General features: G+C 43.8%; 1 protein-coding gene across 1 annotated transcript in view; it reads right to left on the bottom strand.

Annotated features, from left to right (window-relative positions):
- Positions 1–6,372: 6,372 nt before the first annotated feature.
- Positions 6,373–23,557, bottom strand: part of LOC311060151 (alpha-1,6-mannosylglycoprotein 6-beta-N-acetylglucosaminyltransferase B-like) — a gene marked incomplete at both ends in the record, with an annotated part of 28,414 nt that continues 11,229 nt past the window's right edge. Inside the window, 12 exons of the mRNA XM_084078280.1 lie at positions 6,373–6,571; positions 7,501–7,661; positions 7,802–7,876; positions 8,121–8,237; positions 8,376–8,522; positions 15,108–15,263; positions 15,505–15,647; positions 18,818–18,951; positions 19,522–19,653; positions 20,599–20,762; positions 21,001–21,171; positions 21,563–21,736. Coding sequence (XP_083934406.1) covers positions 6,373–6,571; positions 7,501–7,661; positions 7,802–7,876; positions 8,121–8,237; positions 8,376–8,522; positions 15,108–15,263; positions 15,505–15,647; positions 18,818–18,951; positions 19,522–19,653; positions 20,599–20,762; positions 21,001–21,171; positions 21,563–21,736 — 1,773 coding nt within the window. The remainder of the gene's footprint in view (positions 6,572–7,500; positions 7,662–7,801; positions 7,877–8,120; positions 8,238–8,375; positions 8,523–15,107; positions 15,264–15,504; positions 15,648–18,817; positions 18,952–19,521; positions 19,654–20,598; positions 20,763–21,000; positions 21,172–21,562; positions 21,737–23,557) is intronic.

Genomic DNA, 23,557 nt, shown 5'->3' on the forward strand with positions numbered 1-23,557 from the left:
AAAGTTTTCAAATCATTGTAGTGGAGTAAAAGTACAATATTTGCCTCTGAGATGTAGTGGAGTAGAAGTAAAAGTATTGGAAATTGGAATTACTCAAGTAAAGTACAAATACCTCAAAATTGTACTTCAGTGCAGTACTTCAGTACATGTACATAGTTACTTTCCACCACTGAGTATGATTATGAAGATGAAATGCTCCAAGCTGATTTAGTATGGGGTATGAAATACCATACAACAATGCAGCACACATAGAGCCATCAAAAGTAGAGTGAAGCTGAAGGTTTAAAACATGGACAGAACAAGGCTTTAAGGTTAAAGAAACTCCCCTGTAGATTCTCCCAGAATCTTCACCCATTTTTCTTGGCACTGCTTATTGAACTCCTACCACATTCCTCGAGTTATACAAATGTATGGGAGAAGGAGTCCCCTATGTGGCAGGTAGAGTTCCTATTCTGTAAAATTAAAAAGCTCTCAGACAAACATTATTGAACCCCTACAGGGGTGTGAGCGTTCCTGAATGTCTGGCTGATCCTAACGGGTCTTCTCCGTTTCTCGCCATGTTTCCCTCCAGCATCAATCATGTTTTTTTTTCCTTCTGATCAGAAGTGTCGAGGGCAGAAGTGCTGAGTAGCCACGTTTGCAGGTTGGCAGTAATGGGCGTTCAAATACCTTGAGACGTTTATGAATATGGAGTGGGTACATTTCATTATACGAAACCATTTCACCTTTCGTCTTTGAACCTAAAGTACTATGTATGATAATATAATAGTGTCTGAGGCTTTATTTTGCTCATTCTACTCCAGGGGTCTTCAACAGGGGTTCTGGGACCCCTAGGGGGTCCTCAGAGTTACTGCAGGGGGTCCGCCAAATCTTTGTGTGGTGGGGACATTAGCCGAAAATAGCAGATCTACAAGCTCACAACGCCGAGCTTGTAGATCAGCTATTTTCGGAGAGTCGGTGCAAGAGGGGAAAAGAGCAGACCAAGTACAGATCCAACAGTGAAGTTGACTAAATATTGAGGGTTAGCTATTTTAAAACATGAATCCAGCTGTCTATGAAATCTATGAAAAAGTCTAATCTGCAAGACAATTTTATACAATATGTAGTAGGGGTCCCTGCTTCATCTCTCTCTCGGCTAAGGGGTCCTTGGCCTGAAAAACGACCCCTGCTCTACTCTATACCAAATGTTATATTTATGTGATGTTTAAGAATGCCACAATAAAAACATAGTGGTATAGCAGAGTAGCACTTAAGCGTAATATCTCCGTTGGCCAAGAGGGGATACTCCTTTGAATGTGTGGTTTGAATCCAGATGGTTACAGTAGTATACTGCACTTCCAGGAACCAACAAAAGGATTGTGTATCATGTTTGTACTGTAGCTCCTTTTTGGTTTTAAAAGGCAATGGACATGTATTTGAATGAATTTCAGTTCTGCCGTATTCAAGAAATAATTGTTCAATATGATACAGTGAATAATACAGTATATTCAATGTCTCCACACACAACTCCTTGTAAACATTATGCAAGGACCCTACAGTATAGTGCTTCTCTAGCCTGGCAAACCATCCCGGTCGTGTGAATTCACATTATGATGTTTATTACATTATCATGTGTCTTCTGCAGACCGGTCTGGCTGCAAGCCCTGAGCGCAGATGCTGATTGGCTCTTCCACGTTTTGGTTTCTGCAAAACGCCCACCCAGTGCTTTGGGCCAGACCGGTCTGCAGAAGACACATGATAATAATAATAATAATAAGTGTAATAATAATAATAATAATAGCTCAGATTTATATAGTGCTTTTCTATGTACCAAAGTTGCTTTACATAAAGAAAATGAAGGAACCAACTTTAGTAAGAGGAAAAACAATAAAAGAAAGTGCTACATTGTAAAGATAAAAAGTTAAGCAAGGGTTGGGGAGGCATCTTCAACAGATGATAATGTGAGTTCATGTGACCGGGATGGTCTACCAGGCTAGTGCTTCTCAGTATGACAGTAGGTTGTTCATACACATAATATTTCATACACGAGTACAGATATCCTGGACATCTCATTTAATGTTTGCAGAACACATGCTCTGTTTCAGCAACACTGCCTCACACTTAGGAAATTAGGCAGCCATTACCGTGGAGTTGCCCAGCACAACAAACAGTATGCTCTGACAAGCAGTGGAACATTCCACAGAGACTACACAGAATATTTTGAATTAAAAATACACATATCATTTTTTTGAACTAAGAATAGTTCCTCAGAGCTATTTCTTGATATTGCAACAGCAGAATGATTGACTTGATCCTATGGAAGCAGGCTATTGTAGTCAACCACGCACGCACGCATGCACGCACGCATTAACATTTATTGGAGTGTGCTTCTGCTTTCATCAAATGATGTAACAACCAGCTCTTTATTTTTCAGTTCTGTTGCAATCCCCCATTTTCACGGTGCTTCATCACATATAGGTAGTCTGAACACACACACACACACACACACACACACACACACACACACACACACACACACACACACACACACACACACACACACACACACACACACACACACACACACAAATGAAACCCATTCTGTCAGGTCTCGCTAGGGTGCGCAGCACTAGCCAACACACAAGAGGGGGTTGGGGTGCGCTGACACCAGCGCACCCCGAAACAACAGGTTGAGAATTGATTGCATGAAACAATCACCTGTGCTCAATGTTGGTAAACAATAATTGACTGGCTGAGAGACAAAGGAGTAGTCATCTGTGAGCAGAATTATCTAATTTATTGTCTTCATTCAAAGGACAGCGCATCTGTTTGACACAATATTAGGTGTATATTCATTTATCTCTGTCAAATAGACTACATGAGCGCAAAAGTCAAGGTTAGCCATTGAGGAGGAGGTGGTGGGACTGATTTAGCTCGTTACAACAACAGAGGCACCTGCACCAATTAACTATTACCTTTTCCTTCTCTTTGCGTTGTGTGTTCCAAATCACTCATTCATAATGCCTGAATATAGCTAAATCTACATAGTTCACTACATAAGGAATGTGTTGGCAAAACAAACATGTTTGGAATATATCCCTGTTATCCCACAATCCTGTTTGTCCACACAAATATCCATTTCCAGATGCTGTAAGTAGTTAAGTCTTTTTAACTCGACTGCAAAGAAAATGTTTGGAATGAAAAAACAAACAAGACGACATGTAATAATGGCATGGCATCCCTGTCTATATAGCTATTGATGTGTGGAGTTTGAGAATGAAGCCTCACAAATCACAATGCTGTATTAAGGGATGTTTTGCGCTGCATTCAGCTTGCCTGAAATGGACAGGGTTATTGGGGTGGCAGTGGCTCGGGAGGTACTGTAGAGCAGCCGATCGGGAATTGAAAGGTTCCCTGTATGATCCCCCTGGGTTAGCATCGAAGCGTCCTTGAGCAAGACATCCCTAACTAGTCCCAATGAACAGGTTGGTGGTGCCTTGCATGTTTTTCTCGTCGGCGTGAGTGGGTGAATGTAAAGTGCTTTGGCTAAAGGTTCTAAATACACGTTTTCATAGAAACGGTATTTCTCACTGTTTCAATGCATGCGTCATCGACCACCTCACATTCATAGCATACAAGTATTGCTGACACCCTATACGTTGTCCACTATTGAACAAGTGAGCGAATAGGAATGCAGAGATATGAAACAGCAATGCTCCTTGTTTGTTTGGTTCTCGTAGGCTGGTTTTGTTAACTTGTTTTATTTGGTGAATTCAATCCATTCTCCATGTCCTTCTGTGGAAGTCGGTAGGACAATGCGAAACCTTATCAGTTTCAAACACGACTCCTTTCTGTGCACGTCCAGTAGCCAGCTGTGTGGAACACTAAAAGCTTTGTTACCATTCAGTACTCACACAAAGACATTGTGCTGTGTTGTTTTCAAACCCTTTATTTGAACCCTTCACTATCAGCCCCATGAAGATTGAAATACAGCTTTTAATATGCCAAAACACTTGTTACTGATATTGAATTAGCTTGACGCGTCCAAAAATTACACATGATTTTCCAGCATTTTGTTTCAGAGAAACAGAAGGTTCACGTCCATCATCTTTGGACAGTGGCGGCCAATCAAGCAAAAGTCCCGTTTGACAAGGCCAGCTGAATTTGCATAACGTCCACTAAATGGCAGTTCCAGTGTTGTTTTAGTGGACTGTTTTACAGCCGTTCACCAGTCAGACATACTGTCAACCAGTCCTGTCACTGCAACCCTGAGCAGTCCAATCCCTGAGTGGCAATAAGTGTGGGTCACATAGAGTGTATGGGGGGAGCGGGTCGCTCTTTTTCTGCTAATATTCCCCAAACTGTCGGCCTCGAGAAAACCCCCTAACATTAGTCCAGTTAAAAACAGTGCCTTGTGGACGTCAGCACCAAAGTTGGAGTCGTCTTTGCTAGCAGCTGCACCTTGTAAGCACAGCACCCCATCAGTTTCGACTGCGATTATGGGCTGTAGCTTAGCACTTAGTGGTTTACATTTGTTTCTCTCACATTCTAGTCTAGAAGACAGGGGTGCTGGTGGGAGAGGCCAGGGAGAGGACAGCATCCTTAACTGCCACACTCATTTGAGCGACCCCCCATTTAATTTGGCCACGGGCTGGTTCGGCTCATCGTGAACTTGTGGGAGGGGAATTGTCTGAGCGCGTATGTGTCATTGAGCCAGGTCATTCTTTTACGTAATGGAAGTGGCCAAAACATGTTTTCTAATTTGTCCCCAAAATAGTTATGCAGGACTCTACCTAAAGGACTGCACAGATCTCAGTTAGGTGTCTAGGCCTTTTTTTGGAGACAGACCAAGAACGTAATCCGAGCATTTCAATGCGGTGCATGGTAATATGACTAAAGAAAATGTCATTAAATCCTTCCTTCAGTGATTTTTACGAGTGGAAATGACATAATGTGTGTTTGAGAGGGTACGCCCCATGTGGCACTGTCAATAGTCCGGGAATGGGGTGTGGATTATCATGGAGAGCTGGTGGTGTTGAGGGGGCCCTGAGGAAAAAAGAAATGTTGGGAACCAGTGGTTTACATGATAGTATAATCATACGCTTATGGCCTTGACCTCCCGAAGGCATCCCGAGGTTACCCCATGATTCATTCTGATAATAGCCCTCATCACTTTGGCTGTCACCCTCTGTCCTCTGAGGCCCAGGCTAATATTCAGAGCTAGTCATGCAGTAGAACGGCTACATGGGTAGTAATTCCATGCATCAGTGCCCGGTGTAGTACTTTAATGTCAGCATTAGAGTGATTAGATCCTCTTGAAGTACTATACTGGGCTGAGGTGTGCCTTTGCTGGTGTTATAGTGAACACATATGGCTATAATTGTTAGCAAACAGAGAATACTGAAAAAGGCAACTTTCAAGGTATTTGTAGATGATCCCTCTGTCAATTCAAGTAAACATGTAACTAAGAATAGATGGTAAAGTCGGCTACTTATATTCTTTCAAATGACTAGACATTATAGTACCATTTGAATTGTTAATGATTTTTCTTTCTTTGCAATGTGTCCTTTCTTTGATCTATTTGATTTCGCCCAAGGAGTCAAGGAAAGGTTGCTAGAGAAGGATGGATCATATTTAGAGAATTCACATTTAGATGCAATGTAGCATCAGATCTGAATCAGGTCTTCAACTTTTGATATTTCAAGTAAGGATATGAGTTTTTGGTTCCTCATAATGGCTTTCATTTTCATTTTAAAGGCATCCTCTGTCAAAATCCCCATGGAAAGTTCCTTTTGGCCGATCAGATTAAGAGGAGAAGCCAAATCTCCAAGTCGGTTTGCACGTCCTGAAATTTGAGCAGGTTGACTGTAGACATAAAGCTTAATGGATTAAGATAAGAATGGCGGGAGGATGGTTTTGCCAAAACACATTAGCCCCTGACAAAACCAATACATCTCCGCCACCTGCCTACCTGCTGCTATTGCAAGTGATACTTTTGGCATACATATTCTCAAATGGGTTCAGAAATAGTCTGTAATAAACAGCAGATAGATATTGTTTTTGTAATGAGCGTTGTCCTGTGTTTTTAAGAAATTATATTCATGCTTATATTCTATCCATAAAGAGAGATGACCAGGGGTCGTCGGAGCCTCATTTTGGAAATCTGTGGCAGTGAAGGTTGTATAGGTTGACTTGTTTTCATGAGCTTAAATGTGACTGACTACACATTGTTTAAGCTTTCAGCAGAACGGGCAGGGCTGTGAGTTATCCTCGTGCAAACAAGCCTCTTCTTTGGTGCAGTTGGAGTCTTTGCCTACACATGGCTCTTCTTTGGTGCTTTATATTTACCAACTTTATTCCCGCTGCACATGAGTCCTCACATTTAGCTTTTTCCTAGACACAGTCAGGACACAGTGCCACCTGTCCAGGTAGATGTGCTCTGCAGGGACACAGCCTGCGGAGCGCAGCGTCAGAGCCAGCGCAGCTGAATAGCAGCCGCTCTTGTTGCAGGCCACAGCGGCGCCCCCAGGGGCTGTAGGCAGGAAACAGGTGGTTGACTTCCTGCTCCATGTTGGAGCAACCCAGCCCCAGTCTATACAAGGAAAAACAGCAGGAATTTGATGAAGTTTAGTTAAGTTGTTGTTATACTTTATTATCCCCTTGGGGAACATTTTATCTTATTTCTTCTTCTTCTGCATTTCACCCATCCTAACTAGTGTGCAACCACAGTGCAGCGTTTCAGTGTGCGGACTCTATTTGTGTTTGATTTTTACTTCTGTCCTGCACCTGGCACTTTATAGAGGCGGTGTGCGTGCCTTTTCTCTTGTTTAGTAGCCTGCATGACTTTTGGCGTTGGAGGAAACCCAATGCAAACATAGGGGAGTACATGGAAACTCTACACAGAAAGGCCACCTGCTGGGGTCCAAACCCAGGACCTTCTTGCTGTGAGGCAACAGTGGCGCTAACCACTGCGCCACCTATAGTAGTGTATGTTTTGGGGCTGAACAAAAAGTTTGAAGACTGGAGGAGTGTACATGCAACATTATTATGAGATGACCCCTAATTAAGGCCGAGTGGATTCGATTATAGTAGGTGTTGATCTCGAATCATTCCCGACTTGCATGGCCCAGAGTAGGCTGCAGTGTTTCTAGTAACTACATTCATACAGTGTCATAAGCAGATTAGTATGTTTATAATGCATTATAGACACGGGCTTCATAGCAAGTGATACTGCATACTCTGTATGTTTAGAACCCGGTCATTTCCCACCCATGTAGGCTACTGGATCACCATGTACTCACAGTCACACATGTACTAGCCTATATTTATACCTACTTTAGAGGACACCAACCCTTGTCTTTGAGATGTCCTATTACTGCCGGTTTTCTAGCCTACCAGATAGTTAATTGAATTCATGTGGTGTTCTATGCCTAGTTGGTCCCATCAGAAAACTAGGGCATCTCGAGAACCAGGACTGGTGACTGACCACATGGTCTTCTGGATAGTCTGCAGTTCTCTCACCTGACGAAGGCATCGGGGCTGTTGAGGTGGTGAAAGAGAGCAGCATCACACACTAAAGAGGAGCGCCGACACACGCTCACACACGACTGACCCAGGGGGCCCAGGTGTGCCCTCAGGGCGCCCTCAGGTGGCCAGGTGGGAGAAGACGCACTGCAGAAGTTCTGGGTGGAAGTACAGAATGAAAATGGTAATGGTAAGGGGTTAGTGTATACTCTTGTATGAACGTTCAACAAATTGTTGACAGGTGTATTATTATTTTGTTATTGGTTTAATGTTGCCGTTGCATTGTGCTGCATTTTACCTGGTAAGTGATGTAGGCGTGAACTCTCTCCAGCATTCCATCACATGTAAACTCTCGAGGGGTGAATGGCTTTACCTGTAAAAACACACAGCTTCATCTGTTTTTAGCAGAGAATGTGTGTGTGCGCGTACTCACGGATGTGTTTGTGTGGTAGGCTAATTAAACATTTAAGCCGTATACACTTATATACAGTACCTTAATGATAATAGCTAAACTATTTTTGCTATTTTTTAAAAACAATTAAAAGAGATTACACAAAAATGAACAATGGGATGCCTGGGTTAATGGTGTTAGCATGCATGTGAGTTCTGGGAAGTACCTCTGCTTTTAGAATAGCCTTGACTGCCTCCTGTACTTCAGTCTTATTGGTCATGTCCACTGTCCACACGTAGGGTTTACCAATGAAGTCCTCTGCATAGGGATGCTGGGAGGAGATCTACAGTACGGACACACAGAGAAGAGATATACAGCCATTCCTATTTGTTTTTAAATTGAAATGAAGTCCAAGATGGTAAGATTTTAACTCTAAAATATAGATACTGTACAAATTCCAACATTCCATCTAAAGAAGTACCTGTCTCGTGGTGGGTTTGCCTTTGTAAAAATCACTGTTGTCTGCGGATCGCGGTGGATTGAAGTGCGGCTGAATGAAGACGCAGCCCAGCGCTATGGCCTCCAGGGGAGCCGGACCCTCATAGGGGAACCCAAGGCCTACAAACACCTGTGTAGAATAACTACGGTCAAGTATTGGACAGGACGTCGAAAATATGGAGTTAAAGTTGGTACTTTATATAGGAAAAAAAGGATGGATACAAGTGGTACAAAACAACGCTCTTTAGACTGGTTAGCTTAGCTTTTCATTCATTCGATCCACGCAGCTAGTATTGCTCAATAGAACTGGCACAACAACACTGACCCGGTATCTAATAACATCCGGTTCACCGCTAAGCCTTGTGGGACATGCAGTTTTTACTTAACCCTTCGTTAGGTATACAAAATAGAAAGGTGACAATTCACTGTCAAACAATGTTTCTCAATAAACAACATCAATAAACTGTATTAAATGAAATATTTCCCTTTTAACTCTGCTTTTAACTGTAAATAGTACTTTATGAATTTAGCAGCAATTAAATCAATCATGCAAATTAACTGTAACCCATTAAGTTACAACATCCTCCCCCCATGAATTATTGTTCATTATATCTCAAGACAGTACAGTAACTGAATAGGTCTTCTTAGCAAAGTCCCTGAGGGAGTGCGGACTATGCACGACCTGACAAGTCCATCTCGGCCTGTAAACAGTTCTGTGATTCTTCCCAGTTTCCAGGTTTGTCTGGGGGTGTTATCTTCTCCAATGAGTACAACGTCACCCACTTTCAGTGGGGTGGGCGTCGGTGTGTCACAGCGGTGTGCTGACTTCAAGTCCAGCAGGTAATCCTTACGCCAGGCGCTCCAGAAGCTGGTTGTGAGTCTCTGCCTATACTTCCATCTTCTTGTGATCTCTGCCTTGTTGGCAGTTGGGTGCTGTGTGTCAGCAGGGAAGGGCTTTGGTGGCAGAGAGGTCAGTCGTTTTCCCACCAGAAAGTGGGCTGGGGTCAGTGGCTGTGGCTCATCCACTTCGTTGTGCACAAATGTCAGAGGCCTAGAGTTTATGATAGCCTCCACCTCTGTCAGTACTGTGCACATCTCTTCAAAGTTGAGTGAAGCTCTCCCAAGAACTTTCTTCAGGCATGTTTTTACTGATCGGACGAGTCTCTCCCAGAATCCGCCCCACCAGGCTGCTCGCTCTGCGATGAACTTCCAGGTGATGCCTCGTTCTGAGAAGAACTCTAACAGCTGGGGTTCTTTGATAGCTTTCCACAGCTCTTTCAGGTCCTGATCAGCTCTCTTGAATGTTCTAGCATTGTCTGAATAGATTATTTTGCATAATCCTCTTCTTGATATGAATCTTTTCAGCGCTAACAGGAATGTCTCTGTTGACTGATCTGAGACCAGTTCCAGGTGTACTGCTCTGGTTACAGCACAGGTGAATAGCGCGATGTATGACTTCTTCACAGAATCATCTGCCTTCACATAAAGCGGCCCTGCAAAATCCACACCTGTGACTTCGAATGGTGGGGATTCAGTTATTCTGTCTTTGGGCAAGGGCGCAGTGATCTGTTTTCCGGCTTTTGCCTTGAATCTTTTGCAAACTGTGCAGCTTGTCACAGTCCTCTTGACTAGCTGCCTGGCACGTAGGATCCAGTATCTCTCTCTCACTTGAACGAGAGTGTCTCTCACTCCTGAGTGCATCACTTTTTCATGACATGACTGTATCAACAGTTCTGAATATCTGTGTTTATTGGGCATAATCCATGGGTGCTGCTCTCTGAATGTGAAATCAGACTGCTGCAGCCTTCCTCCCACACTGAGCAGCTCGTGTTCATCCAGGAAAGGTTTGAGTTCTTTGATCTTGCAGTCATTGTTCAGGCTTTTTTCTGCCTTCAGTTGTTTGATCTCCTGGCTGAAACTCTGTTGCTGTGTTGTCTTTATCCAGTACTTTTCTGCCTCGAAGAGCTCGTCCGCAGTCAGTTCTCCTCTTTTCTTTGGTTTTGTTTGAGTATTGACTATGAATCTCTTTATCCAGGCTGTCACTCTGAGGACTCTTTTCAGCTTGCTGTATCGTTCCAATTCTAACACTGGTTCAGTGGGGTCTGTGTCATTTGCAGCGAGCTGTACAGTGATCTGTTGACTGGACTTTAGTTCTGCATTCACCTTGTCTGGAACATTGTCATTTTCAGTCTCCTCTGACTGATCAGGTGATGTCAGAACGCTGGGCCCGTTCCACCATAGCTGGTTCTGTATCAGGCTTTCAACACTTTGTCCTCTTGTGGGGAGGTCAGCTGGATTTATCTTCCCTGCGATGTGTGACCATGTCTCAGGGTTGGTCAGTGACTGGATCTCTGTCACTCTGTTTGCGACAAACTGTTTCCACTTCTGAGCTGAGCTGCAAATCCAATGCAGTGTAATCATAGAGTCTGTCCACATTCTTATCTGTTTTGGTTCCAGTTTTAGAGTAGTCATTAAGTTGTTGGCTAGTCTCGCTCCAATCACAGCTCCCATGAGCTCCAGGCGTGGCAGTGTCATTTTCTTGAGAGGGGCCACCCTGGATTTGGATGCGACTAGGCTCATTGTAGGTTCTCCGTCTGGTGATTCACCTTGCAGGTAGGCTGCCGCACTGTAGGCTCTTTCACTTGCGTCGCAGAACACATGTAGTGTCAGGGCATGTTTGTTTTCTGGTTGCATGTCTGTTCGATACCACCTTGGTATGGCGAGCTGGTGTAGCTGGGGTAGTTCTGAACACCACTGTTGCCATTCTCGTGTCAGGTCAGGTGGTAGCTCTTCATCCCAGGAGAGTCCTCTCTCCCACATTTCTTGAAACATGCACTTAATTCTGATTGTGAAAGGTGTCAGGAACCCGAGTGGGTCATAGATGCGTGCAGCTGACTGCAGAACACTTCTCTTGGTGTTCTTCTTTTCCTTTAGTATGTTCAATAGCGGTCTGAGGTCAAAGGTGAAGTCATCAGTTTCTGGTCTCCACACTAGGCCTAACACTTTGAGCACTGCTCCGTGTGTCTCTGGTGCCAGTGTGTGGTTTGTTGTGCCCTCCTCCCATTTCTTCTCCAGCTCATGAGAGTTGGTCATCCACTTGCAGAGGTCCATGCCTGCTGTTGACAGTATTTGTTTAGCAGTGGTTGTCACATGGTAGGCCTCTTCAACACTGTGTGAGCTAGCAATGAAATCATCCACGTAAAGTGACTCTCTTAATGTCTCTACAACCTGTGGTTGTTCTGTTTCATATTGTTTCAGGTGCTTTCTGATTGTAGCTGCGAGTAGGAATGGACTTGGGGAGGCCCCAAACACCACTCTGGTCATCCGCAGCACACGCAGCTCTCCATCCTCTTCTCCACTTGGTGGGCCTGTGAGCCACAGGAATCTCACTGCATCTCTGTCTCTCTCCACTATGGAGATCTGCAGGAAAGCCTTCTTTATGTCAGCCATGAAGGCTATTTCATGTTTTCTGAATTTTATGAGGACACTGAGGAGATCTGGATTCAGGTTTGGTCCTGTGAGCAGACAGTCATTGAGGGATGGGCGGCCATCTTCATGAGACGACGCATCAAACACCACTCTCAGTTTTGTGGTCACTTTGTCTTCTCTGAGTACTGCGTGGTGAAGTAAGTAGTATTTCACATGGTCTTCACTTGCGTTGTCTTCTGGCACATCCTCTGCAATGTTCTGCTGTAGATAGTCCTCCACTACTTCATTGTATCTGCTGTAGAATGTGACATCTTTCTTTAGTCTTCTCTTCAGACCTTCAAATCGTTTTTTAGCAACTCTGTAGTTGTCTTGGAGCTCTGCTCTTTCTGGTTTCCATGGCAACTCCACATGGTATCGTCCTTCTTTGAAAGTTGTTGTTCTCTCGAACATCTGCAGAGCCTCTTCTTCTGCTGGGTTCTGTGTGTTTTCACTTGTGATACCCAGAGACTCAATTTCCCAGAATGCACGTAGTTGCTTGGAGACAAGCGTGTCCTCTTCAAGTGGAATGAACATGCAGGTTGCCTCTGCGACACTTGACATGGACACTGGTCCCTGCACAGACCATCCGAATGTGCTCTCCAGTGCAACTAATGTCTCTGTCAGTCTCTCCACCCTTCCTGAGACTATTTGCCAGTAGTAGTCTGCTCCTATCAGGACAGAGAGCTCAGGATCATCATCATTACCTGGGAAGTCTGCTAGTTGTAGTCCCTTTTTCTTGAGCTCATGTTGAATCTGGTCACCAGGAACTTTCATCACAGCTGAGCACACCTGTGGGGTTTCTATGGCCTCAATTTCAATTCTCTGCTGGTTGTCCCAGACATTCTCCAAGATGACTCTCACTGTGTTGCGTTGTGACATTGTGGGAACAGAGGAGCCAAACGTGTGAAGAGTGAGTGTCTCTTGTCTTATTACTGGTAATTTCAGGCTCTTCACAAGGTTTTCATGGATGAAGCTTCTCTGACTCCCTCCATCGAGTAAGCAGCGAGCTATTTTTCTGCCTAATGGGCCTGTCACCCATGCCTTAGCAGTTTGTAGCAGCACAGTGTTCTGTCCATCTGGTTTCATCTTTGCTGAGTGAGGAATGACTGAGGACACAACAGCCTCTCCTGTCACAGTGGGGGGCTGCACCTCACTTTTCTCACCGGTGCACACAGCAATGTGATGCCTCCTTCCACATTTTTCACATGAAGCATCCTTCACTTTGCATGACTTTGCAATGTGTTTCTGTCCCAGACACACAAAACATCTTCCCATTTTCTTGATCTTTTCTTTGCGTTCTGGAATGCTGTTATTGGGGCAATTTTCAGATTTGTGTTCTGCACTGTCACAGAATAAACAGTTGTGTGTCTTCTGGCTGGCTGTGTGCAGTGCAGCAGCAGATTGCATGCTGGGTCTGTTTTTAGTGTCATTGAATGAGCATGACTGCTTCCATGGTTTGCTTTCTGGTTTCTGTTCTTTCTGGGTGTATGACGTTGTCATTTGCAGTGCTCTTTCCCTGCTCTGAACCTCCTTCTGTAGGAATTTGACAATTTCATCAACCTTCCATTCATCATCATTTCCCCTCTGACGGCTATATTCAAGAGCTATGTCATCTGGAATCATCTTCATTAAAATTGGGCATAGTAGGCTCCCATATGTGTCTGACACTACACCCAGTGACTCCAAACTCCTAATTTGAATCTCACATTCATCATATAGCTGCCTTAATGCATGCACATCAGAGGATTTCTTCACAGGAGTTAGATTCAGCAGCCTTGTCATGTGAGCACTGATAACCAGATCTTTCCTTCCAAATCTGCTTTGCAGTAACGTGATAGCACTGTCATAATTAGCATCAGAAAGCATCAGTCCTGCTACTGCCTTTGCAGCTGGTCCTGTGAGATACGTTTTCAGGTAGGTAAACTTCTCACGTTTGCACAGTGCATCATTCGTGTGAATAGCAGTCTCATACTGGCTCCAAAACTCCTGCCATCTACTGACATCTCCATTGTATTTATCAATGATCAACTTCGGTAGCTTCACAGACTGTCTGTGTGCTAATGAGTTAGCTGAGTTAGCGTCGCTCACCCTTTGCTGCGTTGGTGCTTGGAGCTGCTGGCTTTGATCCGCCATTTTCTTCACCATGCGCTGAGCGCGGCTCTTATACGAGATGACACGTTGCTTGTAATCCTCCGTTGTTTCAATCTCGTTCTCCAAGTCATCCAACGCGGTTAGCTGTTCAATTCCATTGTCCAGCTCAAATAGACTGTCCTCCTTCGCGGACAACATGTCCAATAAAGTGTTCAAGTTCTCAATGTCCGGATCTGGCTTCGTTATTTCTCCGTCTATCTGGTTCAAAAGACGTGTAGTACTACCTCGGATTGTACCCCGTTTTCTTCTCATTCTTTCCATATCTGTCCTACGTTCCTCTTCTGTCTTTTTAGCAGCGGCTGCAGCTGCTGCTGCGAGTTCCCTCTCGCTCATAATCCCGGGTTTCGGCACCAAAAAATGTAGAATAACTACGGTCAAGTATTGGACAGGACGTCGAAAATATGGAGTTAAAGTTGGTACTTTATATAGGAAAAAAAGGATGGATACAAGTGGTACAAAACAACGCTCTTTAGACTGGTTAGCTTAGCTTTTCATTCATTCGATCCACGCAGCTAGTATTGCTCAATAGAACTGGCACAACAACACTGACCCGGTATCTAATAACATCCGGTTCACCGCTAAGCCTTGTGGGACATGCAGTTTTTACTTAACCCTTCGTTAGGTATACAAAATAGAAAGGTGACAATTCACTGTCAAACAATGTTTCTCAATAAACAACATCAATAAACTGTATTAAATGAAATATTTCCCTTTTAACTCTGCTTTTAACTGTAAATAGTACTTTATGAATTTAGCAGCAATTAAATCAATCATGCAAATTAACTGTAACCCATTAAGTTACAACAACCTGAGAGGGAAGCAATACAGAGTTACAGACAATATATACAGTAGTTAAATTATAGCTGTGGTGGAAAGTAACTAAGTACATTTACTCAAGTACTGTACTTAATTCTGAGGTATTTGTACTTTACTTGAGTATTTCCAATTTCCAATACTTTTACTTCTACATCTCAGAGGCAAATATTGTACTTTTACTCCACTACAATTATTTGAAAACTTCTTCTGGTGCCCCTCTCCGATTCAGAGTGATATCCCATTCATAACTAAGGTCTGGGATGAGTTCACATCATCTGACCTTGGCTCTCTGGAGCAGCTGTAAGAACTGTTCCTGGGTCAGCAGGCCGTGGTTTATCACAGAGCTGGGCAGCATGGCTGGATGTCCTGGAGGCTGATACACTGTGGCATGGGTCTCCAACGCCTCACTAATGACTTGCACATATTCAGCCTTACCCTGGTAGACAAACACACCAGCATGCATGCATGCAGAGAGAGAGAAATAAATGATTGTTTCTCATTTGCTTTGGCAAAACAAAGAAAGGCTGAACTGCCGGGTTAGGTAATACAATACATTGCATTATTACATTTAACATGAGAATGTGAATGTGAATCCTGTCTCATGAGCCCCAAAATTAGTCCTAAAACGGAAGTATATTTGTCGATTTGGGGGATACTGCTTATAGGTTGACCATTACCTGCCACATGTAGTCCTGTTTGCCATAGACAACTGCTATGTTCTCCTTCCTGTTGTCTTTACGTTCCAGCTGTTCCTTGTTCACCTCCTCCTTTATCGCGTCCTCGCTCACAAATCCCAGGAAAGAGTTATCAGGAGTATGGGCTGCAGGCAATGGAACACAGAGAGAAGTCAGCCACGATTCAGTCCTTTGTATTTCTATTTGTGCATGTACCGTAGTATGGAAGACCAGGCCATTTTAGAAATGTTCCCACAAAATACTGCCAATTCTGTAATAGGAAAGGAAACCCAGACAAATGTTTGTTTTGGTGAACTTCATCTACACCTGTATTCTCCAAAGAAGAACCCTAGAGAGGGTGTCTGTTTTGGAAGGAATGACCACAAACCTGCCTCTCCGCCCGTTTCCACTCTGTACCATACAGTATCTCTAGCGGTGATGAAAACGTGCGCCAATGTGTTTATTTGATAAGTGTGTGAACGTCCACATTCACTGTCAAGTTCTCCCACTAACATCTATCATTAGCAAGAGGGACCAGCAATTACTGTGCTTTATGTCAACCATGACAGTTCTTCTCTGTGGACACTGTGTATGAGACATCCTGTTGGAAACACAGAATCTGTGATGGAAAACACCTATGTGGTCATATTATTTTAAAAACAAGAAGAGAAGGACTTTTGGACAGGTATAGCATTGATACCCAGGAGCAGGAACGCTGGCAACTGACATATAATACAGTATATGAAAAAAACATTCTGGAAGTTTCTGTAAGCTTGTGTCAAAAAGGAACCCAGGTGCTCTGGGATCAGTCGCTGATGGAAGTGCAGCACTGTAGTTATGGGGTCTTGTGTCTTGACTGTTTAGATAGGTGGTTAAACCTGACGCCCCCCCCACCCCCCGCCTCCTCTCTGGCCTCTGACACTATGGAGAAAAGGTGTGAGAGATGAGTATTTATTTAACACATGTACTGGAATGTGTCAGCAAGTGTCTGCGGGTGCACACAAGCGTGCTTATGAGTGGGAACACCGGTGGCGGTGCGTTTGGGAGTATTCATATAGGTGCTGCTGTGTGTGTGTGTGTGTGTGTGTGTGCGCGTGTGTGTGTTTGCGTACATGCGTCAAAAATAACTCTTCCCTCCATCTCCGCCCCATCCTCTCCTCTCCTTTCTCAGTCGTGCTTGTTTAAAAGACCCTGCCAAATAAGTCTCCTCTCATACGGGCCCTCGCGGCTGTGAAGGATTTCCTCCGCTGCTGCCTAACGGCCCCATTTGTCCCCGCTCGTCTCTAACACCTGTCTAGAAAGCGCCGCTTAACGCGCCTATCTGTCAGATTAGCAGGGAAGCGTAGCGACGCGCTGACATGTCGGAGATGGAAACATGCAGTCAATGGGGGATTCAGCGGAGAGAACGCGAAGGAATGAGTTTGTTGTGTCTGTTTCCATGGGTCTTGGGTTTCGGTTTGGTTGTTATGCCTGATTGTCTCTCCGTCTGTTTGTTTATGCGCCTGTCTCCTCTCTCTTTCAACTGGAATCCATCACACTCAAAGGATGCTCTTCTTTCCCTCTTCAAAACAACTCCACACACTCTTGCAAATGTCTCTCATTCCTCTAGACCTTTCTCATCAAGCTTGCCCTTTTCTTTTCTTTCCATCAATTTCCTTCTTTTTCCCCCTCGACCCCCCCCCTCTCTCTCTCTCTCCGTGGTGTAAAGTAACTAAGTACATTTACTCAAGTACTGTACTTAAGTACACTTTTGAGGAATTTTCACTTTACTGGAGTATTTCCAATTTTCAGTACTTTTACGTCTACTCCACTACATCTCAGAGGCTCCACTACAATTATTTGAAAACTTTTAGTTACTAGTTACTTTTCAGATATAAATGATTACATTATGAAACATACATTAACCACTTTAGCCCTATCTTATACCCAGACTATTTGAAAATAGCAGATCTACGAGCTTGTAGATCTGCTATTTTCAAACATTTTTGTACTTTTACTTTTGGTTATTTAAGTACATTTTGATACCAATACTTTTGTACTTTTACTCAAGTAAATGTTGAATTCCGGACTTTTACTTGTAACAGAGTACTTCTACATTGCAGTGTTGATACTTTTACTTAAGTAAAACATTTGAGTACTTTTTCCACCGCTGCTCTCTCTCTTTCTCTCTCTCTCTTTCTCTCTCTGTCTTTCTGTCTCTCTCCCATCATGGTTGGCAGACATCCCTCTTCTCCTCTCCCCCTCAGCAGGACAAATAAACAGTGTGTCTCAGGCTGTGGGATGAAGAAGTGCCTCTTTAAGACCACGCCGCTCCAGCTTGTCTCTGTCTCTCAGCAGGGTGGGAGAGATGACTGGTAGAAGGTGTCGGGATGAAAGCCTCTGTCTAGGCACCAAGTTTATTTAACCTCAGCCATTAATCCTCCCACCCTGAGGACACTTAGAGAGCCGTGTATGTGAGGGATCATCATCAGCCCCTGTGATGGTCAGAAAAAGCTTGTAAAAAAAAACGTGTAAGCTTGTATACATGGTAGGTTGTGGTTCTATGTGTGTGTGTGTGTGCCGGTCTGTCTGGCACCACGGCTGTGTGTTATGAGTCATCTTTTACATCGTAGAGTCACCATCAGTTCAGCGCCGCAGTTTCACACAGACACACACAGTGACACATGCTTGTAGGAAGTACACGTTTAAGGTGCGTTACTATGATGCCGTCATTAGTCACACAAAATGTACCCGTTGCACTGGACAGACAGGCAGACAGACAGACAGACAGACACAGTGGTGTAAAGTAACTAAGTACATTTGTTCAAGTACTGTACTTAAGTACAATTTTAAGGTACTTTTACTTTACTGGAGTACTTCCAATTTTCAGTACTTTTACTTCTACACCACTACATCTCAGAGGCAAATATTGTACTTTTACTCCACTACAATTGTTTAAAGACTAAAGTTACTTATTATATTATAAAGCAAACTACTTTAACCACTTTAGGCCTATTTTATACATAGGCTATTTGAAAATAGCAGATCTACAAGCTCACAACGTGTCGCATCGCGACGCGTTGTGAGCTTGTAGATCTGCTATTTTCAAACATTTTATTACTTTTACGTTTGGTACTTTAAGTTTATTTTGATGCCAATACCTTTGTACTTTTACTCGAGTAATATTTTGAACACTGGTCGTTTACTTGTAACAGAGTATTTTCATATTGTGGTATTGCTACTTTTACTTAAGTAAAATATCTGAGTTGTACTTTTTCCACCACTGCAGGCGGGCAGGCAGACAGACAGACAGACAGACACACACACACAGGCTTACGGAACATGGTCATGTACTGCAGAGGCTGCAGACCCCAGCTGCCCCACAGTGTGTTGTAACCATGACTCTGTGCGTAGCTCCCCAGGTTAAAGGCTGGCTCTGTGCCGAACGAGTCCAGGATTCGGAAACGGCACCTACGTTGAGTTGAAGAATAAAGATTGATTGTGAGAAGAAGCCATTCTACGTTTCCAATGGATCACCACAGTGGTGCAAAAGAGCATATCTGCTTACCAGATATTAACCTCGTAAATAAAGTTTAGCCATTTGAACCCCAGCATCCACATTCCGGGGAGGATCATTTGCCAAAAAAAGCAAAGTATCTGCTATTATCTGCTATTTTTGAATAGCCAAAAGTATAAAATAATGGTTACAGCTAAAAATCTAAAATGATACAGTATGCATTCCCGGTCTTAATGGGTTAATTAAAAAAAGAGAAAACATGCACTATGCATCTGTCAAGATATGCCATTTGCGCATGAGATGTATTATGTCATTTTCACTTGTGAAATTGACCTTTTATACCCAAAAGTTAATAATCTCTTCAAGGCAGCCTACTGATGAGGTACCACCAGGTCTAAAGACAATCCAGCCATCCATTCTCAAGTTATTTTGCTAACAGTCAAGAGAGACAAACAGGCAGAATGGAGAGAATACAATATTTAGAGGTAAATATTTGAAAAGTATTTAATTAAAAGGAGTAGTACTGATAGTGCTGGAAGGCCAATCCCATGGCTCCTTGCAGGTGGGCGAGGCCATGGTAGTCGGTATAAATGAGGTCGAAGGACAGGGGCCTCTGGATTGGACAGCTTCCTCTGCCTGGGGCGGCACCTATCATGCTGAAGAACCAATCACAACAATTCAAATATCTAAATAATGAATCAAGCAACTTAAAACTGTCTGGGGGGCTCACAAAGGCCTGAGTAGATGATAAAATGACCAAAAGTTTTTTTGAAAGTGAAATATTATCCCTTTAATTATACAATATACTATATTTAATCAATAGCCTTTGTTTTGTCATTTTATAAAATCTTTTTTCACAGAATAAAATGTTTTATGGTCATGATTCACCAGGACCCTGGATGGCTTGATTCTAGGCTTAAATGAATTGTTATAAATATTTTTGGAAATCTCTATGGGAAAAATGCATTGGCTTTTTTGGAGTGGAACCAGAAATTGGCCGCCACTGCTATGCCCTATAATAGGTGGGGGAGGCAAATCTGCAGAGGTGGTTTGCACTCTTTCTTGGTGAGCCACCGGGGCCATTGTGGGGGGGTTGCAATGCCAATGGATCACCACAATGTGATTCAGCGCCCCACATTGCAGCATTTTTGCCATGTTTATAAACAAACTCCCTTCTCAACAGAGCATTTGGAAATGGTCAGTGATTGAGTGTCATTTCAAATATAAATGTGCAGGAGGCCTGATTCGTTCAATCTTTCCAGATGGTCATTGAACATTGAACTCTGCTCTGTTTATTATACCATGAAACGCCAGCTAAGGAAATTCTGATTAATGACAGGAGGACATCGAGGTGAGGTGCTACCAGTGTTGCCAGATTCTGTGAGAGAAACAAGCAACCAGGTCTAGGAAAACCAGCCCAAAAGAAGCGACTATGGGCCACATGAGCACTTTCACATATACATCAGCTATTTGAAAATAGCAGATCTTCAAGCTCACAACGCGTCGCGATGCGACGCGTTGTGAGCTTGTAGATCGGCTATTTTCAAATAAAATCTTGCAGGGAAATTATAATAAGCAGATCTGGCAACACTGGGTGCTACCTGCGGAGGTGCTGTAGCGAAGTGCTGATGGTCAGATTGTGACCCAGGATGGTCAGACAGGCACCGAGGTCAGCCCACTGGACCAGCTCTCCCAGAGGGCCCCCCCTCTCCACCATGGCCCCGAAGCGCTGCCCTGCAGCCAAGACCCCGGGGAAGAGCAGCACCTGTACAGTGTGTGGAGGAGACCCAGTGGAGGGAGTTACAAAGGTAGGATTGTACATTTACTAAATGAACACTATGCATTTTACTGTATATATTTTGTTGCAGTGATCCTCTCCTTCAATATCCTTTAATGCACTGGTTCTCAAACTTTTACTTTTTATTTTGCTTGGGGAACCCCTTCAAGGACCCCTGGGGGTTCCCGTACCCCACATTGAGAACCACTGCTATAATAAGTTGTACCTTCAACTGAGGCGGGGTGGTCTTGGTCCTGTTTGGACTCATATCCAAGGCGGCCCGCATCCACTGCTCTGACATCCTCTCCACTCTGGAACGGATGAACGTCACTGCGGGACCCTTGTTGTTGTTGCTAATTGCCTCGTACAAGGAGGTCAGGCTGGTCCGCACCTCGGCCTGGGTACAGACGTGAGACGCTTAACGGAGGCCCAATCTAAAAGTGTCTTCTAAATCCTAACAGTTTTCTGAAAAACATACGTTGCTGCTATACAGTGGTTCTAAAACGTTTTCATGTCAAGGTGGACCCCCAGACTTTAAATTGATTTGGCCGTGGATTTCATACTGTAACAAAATATATAAATGCCATAATTTGATATTCACACACACACACACACACGCACACACGCACACGCACGCACACACACACACACACACACACACACACACACACACACACACACACACACACACACACACACACACACACACACACACACACACACACACACACACACACACACACACTATTGACATTCAAAATGAAATGATTGGCCTGTCATCTATATACCTTTTCTGCATGGGAGTGCAGGTTCTGGCGCCATGGCAGTGCAAAATGGTTTGTTCCCGGACGGGGGGGACAGAAGTCTTCTGTTTGGCTGAGGTAGGCCAGTATGGTGCAGGTGCTACCATCCACCCCGTAAAAGGCATAGCAGGGGTCTGACTGCCAGTGGGACCGCAGGAACTGGCAGCAGTCCAATGGAGAGGGAGAGAAATGATGTTACAGCTAAAGAAATAATGGAAGGAGGTATATCCCAAAGTATAAGAGGCAAGACTTCTTATTTTAATCACTTAAGCCCTATTTACTTTCTTGTACAACGAATAGTGAAAATAGGTCACAAGCTCATGCGACGTGATGTGCGCTTATAGGTCTGCTATCTTTGCCATCTTTGCAAACATCACTTGCAAATATGTAATTCGCTGGTTAGACTATCATGATGTGCACCTGCATACAGAACTAGTTTACATTTCCTCCAAAACCCAGAGGTGGAAAGACTAAAAGGTTTTAAAGAAGAAATAGATCCTCTTCATTTAATCATGTGATTTTGTGTAAGTTCCAAAATGATTAATTCAGTCATTATCTGACTGATTATCTAGCATTATCTGACCGATTATTTAGCATTCGTCACATTTACATAAACGTGTCTCTTGTCATGGGGGTTACTGTCAAAGTAGTTCTTTTTTCTCTCTCCTGCCCACCAACATGGAGAATGGGGTTCAATTCCTTCACGGTGCTTTCAGCATTGCAAGGCGCTCCAATAAACACAATTGTGTTCATGGGTGGGAAGCTGGGCGATCTCTGTTGCTGCACTAGCGACTGCTACTCGTTGGTCCAGGCACCTGGGGTCTATTTCACGAAACCTGGATTAGGGATAAACCGGGTTTAAACCGCGTTTAATCGGCTATCCTGGCTTAAATTATCCAGGAATCGGTTTCACGAAAGCTGAGTTAGCTCGGCAGATTAACTTAGCCAGTAAACCTTGATATGTTTATCCATGATCCAGTTTCACGAAAGAAAATTGAAGCAATCCTGCCTTAGTTACCATGGCAATTTAGCTGTGAAGTTAGCCTGGTCCGGACCAGGCTAACAGCCAAGCTTTATTAATCCAGTGCCTTGTTCTTCAGGTTTTTGTGAAATAGCTGTTAGTCCAATGACTCCAATCGTAAACCAATGAGTTTTTCCACACTTATTCAATTCTTATGCGAAAATCGAAGATCTACAAGCTCGGAAAAAAATTGTCTTATGGCGGCCGGGGGTCCACGGGGGTCCACAGGGGTCCCCGTGGTGGCCCGGGACCCCCGTGGACCCCCGGTCACCACGGGGACCCCCGTGGACCCCCGCCCCCCCGTAAACTCCTCATGTTTAAGCCTAACTGAATTATATATTTATGGACTTGCATATAAATTAGTTGCATATTTTTGGACAACTTTTGCATTTAATTTGCTAATTCGCTTTGTCCCTGGATCGATATTCATTGCGGCCGTGTTTCCTTTCTTGCTTATGATACATTTTACTTCCTTGTATGATTCCATGAGCTGCTGCAGTGCTGCTGTTCAGCCACAGAGAAGAACGCCACTCTGGTTTTGGGCTCCATGATTGGTCAAGTTCAAGGATTCTGCTATCGACTTTCATGGTCTTTTATAGGAATAGGTGAACTCACATTCAGCCTGGTTTAACGATCCTGGCTCGACAAAGTTGCTCCTTCTCAGCCAGGCTTGCCGTTCGTGGAACTGAATAAACCAGGCTGAACAGCGCAGGCTTGTCAAACCTGGATTTGCCTTTTAAACCAGGATTATTTAATTCCGCTTTCGTGAAATAGACCCCTGGTCTGCAGTGTTGCCCTGTCCACTTATTATAAGTGACGTTGGGCTTGTTTTTCTGTAAAGTTGCTTGAAAATATTGCGACGCGTTGTGAGCTTGTAGATCTGCTATTTTCAATTAGTCTCATGTGGCCTATATAGTCGCTTATTTTTTGCTTGTTTCCATAGATCTGGTTGCTTATTT

Source organism: Gymnoscopelus microlampas (genome assembly GCF_963454915.1).
Source record: "Gymnoscopelus microlampas genome assembly, chromosome: 14".
Taxonomy (NCBI): Eukaryota; Metazoa; Chordata; class Actinopteri; order Myctophiformes; family Myctophidae; genus Gymnoscopelus; species Gymnoscopelus microlampas.